The sequence below is a fragment of the Poecilia formosa genome, unplaced genomic scaffold (genome assembly GCF_000485575.1).
Source record: "Poecilia formosa unplaced genomic scaffold, Poecilia_formosa-5.1.2 Scaffold6, whole genome shotgun sequence".
NCBI classification, from domain to species: Eukaryota; Metazoa; Chordata; class Actinopteri; order Cyprinodontiformes; family Poeciliidae; genus Poecilia; species Poecilia formosa.
Window position 1 is genome coordinate 5217281 of NW_006799945.1, and position 7792 is coordinate 5225072.

Consider the following 7792-nt stretch of genomic DNA (forward strand, 5'->3'; position numbering starts at 1 on the left):
ACTGTCTTTGTACTTAACTGTTACTGGTGACATTTTGGTGTCACGGTGTCAAGATGAAGTGGCTCCCCTCCCACGTCGCAGCCTGCGGCAGCGCGGCCGTCCAGACAATGAGGTCCCGAGGAGCTGGGGCTGGAACTCAGGAGGCCCCATCTGGGCGCAACGCCCTAACCCTTCCCCCCTCCCAGGCTCCCATGAAATCGGGAATTAGTCGAAGCGTTGCTGACGACAAGTCAGTGTCTGTGTGTCCCAGGTTCTTCCCAGGGCCCGGCGAGAACCCGGGGGTGAGGAGAGACGCAGACGCAGACATATCGACCATAGGACGGGAGCTTCGGAGGTCAGTCAGCGGGAAAACAGTGCACATTGCACTGACCTCTCACCTCTGACAGAGATCAGACTCATGTCTCGCTCATGGTTCTGTGGTCGAGTCAGCCGAGCTTGGGTCATCAGAAGGTGGAGAAGTTTTACTGGTCTGTGCAACAATGTTTGGCGTATTCAACTTCTGAAAAGGATTTAATATCGTCCCTCTATCGTGGTTTATACTTGAGAAAATGGACTAAAAGATCACCATAACATCCATCCAGTTAGGTGTGGGTGTGCTTTTCATGTTTGACATTCATGTTCACATTAACCTGAGCAGCCTATTTTCGAAAATGTCCTCCAGCGTGTTGGAAAAGTGGCCCTGATTTATTAGGAGACAACAGATTCAGGAGGAGCAGTGTGGATTTTGTCCTCCAGAACCGACGTCCAATGTTGTTGCCATGGGAGTTCGTCTGTCCAGTCTACTGCATGAATCTATTGAAGGGTTATGACCATGTCCCAAAAGGGCTTTTGTTGGGCGTGCTGCAGGTGTTCAAGGTGCTGGGAATGCTTTTAAACTCAATGTTAGAAAAACCAAAGGTCAAGCTTGATCTCAGTGCAGGTTGGACTCTGGACCTGATCTCAAGGTGTAGTCATGGCAAAGAGAATGTCAGGTTTTTGAACCTCATCCTTGCTTTTTGCAGATGATGTTATTCTCTTGGCATCTTAAAACCATAACCTTTAGCACTAGAGTGGAGCACAGCCGAGTGTGAAGCCACAAAGATGAGAGTCAACACCTCGATGTTTGAGGTCCTGGTTTTTAACTGGAAAAAGTTGGAGTGCGCCCTCTGGGTTGCAGATCAGTATCTTACTCAAGTTAAGCTGATGTCTTGTTTAGGAGTAAACAAGAGAAGGATAAATGGAGTGGGGGCATTAAAGTAGATTTATTGCTTCTTCGTGTTGAAAGAAGTCAGTTGAGGTTCTGGCATCTCAATTTGATGCTTTCTGGAAGTCCTTAAGGTTTCCAATTATATTCCCCTGGAAGGAGACCCAGGGGAAGAGCTAGAGCCCACTGGAAGGAAACTTTATCTCTTTTGTCCTGGGAATGTCTTGGGAGCCCCAAAATATAAACTGGAGAGTGTCTTTGACAAGAGCGATGTCTGGATTTCCATCCAGGACCTGCTACTTACAGGATCCAGTATCAGACATGCAGAAAACAATGACTGGATGTATAAACGAATGAATTTAAATTAAAACTGACCCCAGATTCCATCAAGGTGAAATAAAACAAACATTTTGAAAATAGTTAACAGATTGTGCAAATTTTGGGGCTTGGTTTTAAGGGTGCGTTTGATTGATCAGATTTGGTTACAGAAGATGCTTGAATTGTGGCATAAAACACTAAGCTCATAAATATACTTCGTGCACTGTCAGCAAATACTATACTGCAAAATCAACTCAGTAAGGTCTTGTGAATATATTGGTATCCCAGAATTATCATAAAAGTTTTAGAAATGATTCAACTTCCCTGTAATCAAATCGCAAAACAGTGATGAAATAAGGGTTAAAGGTCCTTCTGATCAACATCAGCAACAACTTACCTTGGGATTCTCCAAAATGCCTGATTCATAGCTGTAAAGAGATACAATTTAAGAATTTGTTATGTTTTATTTTTAACAGAAAAAAAAAAACATACGAGAGTGTACTGTACATTAGTCGTCCTCACCTGATATGCATGAGATTGGCATCCATGCTCCAGGGGGCCCGAGGAGTGACCGGCACTGGGATGCCATGTTTCTGTGATTTAACAAAATCGCTGATATGTTACATAGCAGAAAACAACTTGAGAAAGACGATAAACACATATGTGTGAAGAGGTACTGGAAAAACAAATTCAAGCAGCAGATTTCCCCGCACGCTGTGAAACCTCTGAATCCTTTGGTCCTCCAAAGCTAAAACTGCAAAACGCTGACAATATGTTTTAGCATATTGGTAAAAAAAAAAAAAAAAGGAGAGATACAGAGAGAGGGAGAGAGAGGGAGAGAAAGAGAGAGAGAGACAAAATATATATATTTTCAAGGCTGTATTATATCACTAAGGGGCCACATGCAAGCAGAAAATAAATGTTTACTAAAAACATCTTGATCGCCCTCTAGTGGAGGAAACTGCCCAGGATGAACCAACTGGACAAATGGGCAGAGGAGTTTGTTATGGTGAAAATTAAAACAAGGTATAAATCTGAAGCTAAAAAATGTTAAATGAATGAAATTAGAATACAAATGGGAAAAAAAAATAGTGCATCATTGGTGGGGGAAAAAAGCTGCTGGAGTTAAAAGAGATAGAAAGTGGAAAAGCAACTGAACGAAATATAAAGAGCTATTGCTGAGTATGTAGAAGTTATAAATCTATGACAGCAACAGAGAAGAAATACAGCATGAACTGATCTTCTAAATGTTTCTAATTTCACAAAGCAACATATTTATGACATTAAAAGGTATATTAGTGACCTGGTAATAAGGTAAAAATTAACTTTAAAACTAAACCTTTTACCTTCTGCAAACAGGAGCATTTCATCTCAAAATACGAAACTAAAACATCTTTGAGTTGACAGACTCATCAGTAAGAAATGTGAAATCCTTATTTCTACACTGGCAATGAGAAAGACGGCTGTAGTTACCTGTGCGTACTCCATCAGGTCTGTTCTCCCCCTGAAGCGAGTGTAAAATTCAGGGATCCTCCACGGTGCAATGATCTGATAAAAAACACAAACACACAGTTGTTGTGATAGTATTCTGCATGTTAGGCCATTTTTGTCCTATGTAAAAAAAATCAGAGCACCAAACTAACCTTGACCTCTGGGTACAGAGCGTAGCACGTGAGCTCAAAGCGTATCTGGTCATTTCCCTAAAAGGTAGAAAACTGGTTTTATCTCTGTCAGTCAGCAGTTTGGTATAACTGTTCTGCATAGTATTTTTGATAAATACTTTAAAAAAATCTGCTTCATATTTGGTCAATAAAATTAGACAAAACAGTTAAAGACAAACGCAAAATCCCCACAATTTCACACATTTGCTTCACTTCTTTGAGTGGCCAGTTCTGTACAACCACTGATGGTGATGAACATAAACTAGGCAGAAAGATCTAAAAGACCTTGAAATAACAAAGAAATCACAATAATTTATGACAACAACAAGCGGTAAAAATTTGATTTTATATTTAAAAAAAAAATAAGTACAGTGCTATCCACATTTATCAAGCAATTGTAAAACAAGTTAGCAAGCTTTACAGTTTTACAAATTTACATTTCCGATGGTAGGACAAAAAAAGAGGTTTTTCATGCATGCCTCCAAAGCACCTTTTAAGCATGTTGACTAATTGTTGTCATGGTGACTTGGTGACACCAAGAAGCCACTTTTTGCTGCAGATTTGTTCTCCTCATTGCCACCCTGCTCACTGTAAATTGCCAAGATGAACATGAACTTTTGTCCATTCTTGTGGTCCAGTTTTTTTTTTTAAAGTTTAATTATTGCTCTGCCTGAAAATAGGCAAGTATCAATTTATTGTAGTGATCTCCTCACTTTCAGAGATCAGTATGTTCTCTTGTATTTATTATTTTCAGTAGTGTGCAACATATGGGCTAACAAAATAAAATTTATAAATGTCTTAAGACATAAGTATGAATTTCAAAACATTCTTAAGATACATACAGTATATTTTAGAATGGTGTCTATCTGATGATATTGTTAAAATTCTATCTTAACCTTTTCTATAGTTTTTAGTTTGAGATGGTTTCATAGCATGGCAAAAAAAAAAGGTTGCCTAATACTTCCAGCTGATTTGATTATCGTGAAACAATTCAGCTCTAAATTGTTACAGGATAAAGTAAATAGGTGATATTTTCTATGCTTACTCAAAGAAGCATGATTGATTTTTGTCCAAACATTATTTATCTACATCTAGTTAGTTAGTTTGGAAATTTGGCTCCACCTACTGGTCAGAAAAGGACTCACAAAAAGAATCAAAAAAATAAAACTTTTTGCAAAAGAGTTTTAATTTCAAATGGACAATAATACTGAACAGATTAGGATAAATAACTTTGAGTCACATCGGCTGATCCAATATTTTTTTCAAAATGAGCAACTTTTTTTTTTTCTTTTACCAAAGCATCTCAAATAACATCATTGTAATAACTGTATTTACAGACTTTTATAAATTCCAGGTCTGCTTACAAGAGATTGACAAACTTTCACCTCATTTTCTGCTGATTTATCCAAATCTGCATATTTATGACTTCCAAACGCCAGTCAGAACAAATATCACCAGACAATATGTCTGAATGCACCAGAGCCGCACAAACAGTTTAAAACACAATCAGTCATTTGTCCTAATGAGATGAAGACGGAAATTTGCCCTAATGAGACGAACATGGAAATGGAGATTGATGACTGTTTGATGGCGAACCTGCATAATGAGCTCAAATTAATCTGCAAAGATACTTAAAGATGTTGGCTTTTTAGACAATTAGGGAAGTTGTGATTATATAACCAATTTAGAGATGCTAAAAAATGTGGATTCATACATTAATCGTTTAGTTGGTGACTCATACAGAGTACAGAACTGTGTATTCAGAAAATCTCTGCCTTCCAGTGAATGGATGACTTAATCACAGAAAACGGTAACTTTCTAAATGGTTAAAATTCAACCTTGTAAACCTATGGCCTAAATGGTGCAGTGACCTAGTTATCTAGCTTGTTCTGAGAAAAGGCCTTTTACCTTGCCGGTGGCCCCGTGGGACACAAACTGAGCCCCCTCCTTGCGTGCGATCTCGACCTGACGACGGGCGATGCAGGGCCTCGCTATGGCCGTGCCCAGAAGGTACCGGTCCTCGTACACGGCGTTGGCCTGAACCGACGGCCAGATGAAGTCCTCCACAAAGTCGCTGCGCAGGTCCTCAATGAAAACCTGGTCGTGAACACAAATCAGGCCTCAAATAGCTTTATTTTGTAATTAAATAGAGGTTAATAAATATATGAGACGTTGTCGTTTTAAGAAAAAACATGAGTGTTTGGTGTGATTTTGGAAAAAATGTAGACAAAATAACATTGAATACAATTATTTATATCCCTGTAACACCTAAATATCATTTGAGATCTCATTCAAACACAGTACACGCTGCAGCTGCTTAGTTTTAATCTGCCTCAACGTCTCTTATATTCAACCAAAGGGTCTCACTTCAGAGTCTCTCACCTTCTTTGCGCCGAGGCTTTCTGCTTTCTTCCGCGCAGCTTCAAAATCTTCATCTTGTCCAATATTAGCCTGGAATGAGACAACTGAATTTAATATAACGCCTTTTTAAAACAAATAATGAAACTTTTTAAATAAATTAATAATAAAGAGCCACAATAAACACATTGATATGTGCACTAAATGCATCAACACACAAGCCCTCGTGTCCATGCATAAGTTAATTGTGTTCATTCATTCTTCTTGTAAGTCAAAGCACATCTTCAGAGGAGATAAAACAACCTCTTGACAGATGAAGCCAGAAATAAACATAAATTAAGAGTATGTCTTCCTCTGAGCAAGAAGGCCCCAGAAAAAATAAATAAATAAATATAAAACAACTAACATAATGGAAGCATTTCAAACTATATATTTTAATTTGCATGAGTTATTATGAACATGACTGAAAGCACAAATAAAAAACAGAAAACATATTTACATCACAAATGACTGATAAAACCTAATTTGTGCTTGCTGTTGCACACATGAATAACTTATCCCATAATAATTCAGCCAGTGATCCCCATTTTGTAAAAATGAATCACACCCAACCAAGCAGGAAGAGCCGGAGGGTAAATCCTGACGTTCAACACCATTTGCAATATGTCAGCAAAATACTAACTTAAAAAAATAACTGCTGATTAATAATAATAATATTCCATATATTATTCAACATGCGCTTGATTCAATACATTTCTCTCCACTAATAGGTGATATCTTTGTAAGTCTTTTTGCACCACTGCATTGCACACACGTCCACCTTAATCCTGCACCTCGTGTGGTGCTGATCACCTCCCACCCCCATTTAGCAAACCACAAAACAAATGAGCGAAGTTCAGCAAGAAAATCTGCCTGCATAGCAGTTCTTAGTTACCCCGGGGGGCAAACAGTAAAGCCATCCAGACATAGCCTAGCACAAAAGACAAATCCAATGATCAGAGATAATCAGTGCTGTTGTCTTTTTGGAGACGTGCCTACAGTCAACTTGTACGTGCCTCGACAAAACGCATTAGCAGCAGACCGTAAAACCTGAGAGGTACTTGACATACAAAAGCAGCTGGGTGACAGATGGAGCCACTTGCTATGGTAACACCTGTCGTAAAACCTTACCAAATATGTGATGACGTCATAGCCCTGCTCCTTGAGCCACACCAGAATACAGGACGTGTCCAGTCCACCGCTGTAGGCCAGAACCACAGTGCCTTTAGACATGATGAGGGATCTCTGGGTCAAAAGCTGCAAAGCAACAGTGGAGTAGACTATCAGTCACATAATGTCATACAGAAAACTAATTAGTCTGAACTGTGAGCAGACAGGTTTATTTGGATACTTTAGACATTCAAAAGTAATTAGTTTGTAATTAATTGACAGCACAATCAATCAAAGAAAAAAATAATAATTCTGCCTTAATCCCTACTTCTTCTCTAGATGGGACATTAAATATAGCAACAAAATATGACACAAACTTTAAACTTATACGTGATATTAAATCTTAACCTAGATCCAAAAGGGAGAAGTTTTAGATGAATGATAACTCAACAGGTGGTTTCATAAAAAGACAAGGAGCGTTGCCTGCTAATGAGAAAAAAATATGTCAGAAAGAAATACATATCATCTATGGATATTTTCCAGTTTCCGTGTGCTTTTTTCCTCCTGCTTTGTTCGGTTTTAAGATGAGCCACAGAACGTGTTTTGCAGGACTTTCTTCTTCTTTTTTTTTTTTTAACACATCACGTTTATAAACGACAGCCATATTGGGTTGCCATAACACTGAAATGACAGGAACAGCATTTAAATGCAAAACATACAGACACGCAATTAAAGTGTACTTACGGAAGATGTCAATGATGAATGAATGAATGACTGAATGGTACGAGACGACGTGGTCCGGACACTGAAAGGCGAGGCGCAGTAGCGCGTTTGGTTCAACGACTGATACTGGCCCACTCCACGCTGCGTCACTAAGATCGTGCTCGTGACGTCAGAATCAGTTAACTGCCCTTCATCCGTCCCCTCCACAGAAATTGTTGATGTAAAAAAACATATTGTAAATTAATACAATACCCAAATAATTTTGGGTTTTTTTTGTGTGTGTGTTTAATCTTTTATTGTTCTGTATGTATGTTTTTTTCTTTTAATGCATTTTTATGGGATACAGACAGTCTTTCGTAGCACTAAGTTTAGCTGTGTTTATTCTGAAGCCTTTATAATT

The 7792-nt window shown here is 38.6% G+C and overlaps 1 protein-coding gene across 1 annotated transcript in view; it reads right to left on the reverse strand.

Moving 5' to 3' along the window:
• ass1 (argininosuccinate synthase 1) overlaps nucleotides 1-7524 on the reverse strand; it is a 29179-nt gene extending 21655 nt beyond the window's left edge. Inside the window, exons 1-8 of the mRNA XM_007569249.2 lie at nucleotides 7414-7524; nucleotides 6691-6816; nucleotides 5545-5613; nucleotides 5071-5259; nucleotides 3145-3201; nucleotides 2975-3049; nucleotides 2024-2094; nucleotides 1899-1929 (exon numbers count right to left, since the gene is read on the reverse strand). Of these exons, the coding sequence (XP_007569311.1) occupies nucleotides 1899-1929; nucleotides 2024-2094; nucleotides 2975-3049; nucleotides 3145-3201; nucleotides 5071-5259; nucleotides 5545-5613; nucleotides 6691-6792 (594 nt within the window). The 5' untranslated portion in view covers nucleotides 6793-6816; nucleotides 7414-7524. The remainder of the gene's footprint in view (nucleotides 1-1898; nucleotides 1930-2023; nucleotides 2095-2974; nucleotides 3050-3144; nucleotides 3202-5070; nucleotides 5260-5544; nucleotides 5614-6690; nucleotides 6817-7413) is intronic.
• Nucleotides 7525-7792: the final 268 nt, after the last annotated feature.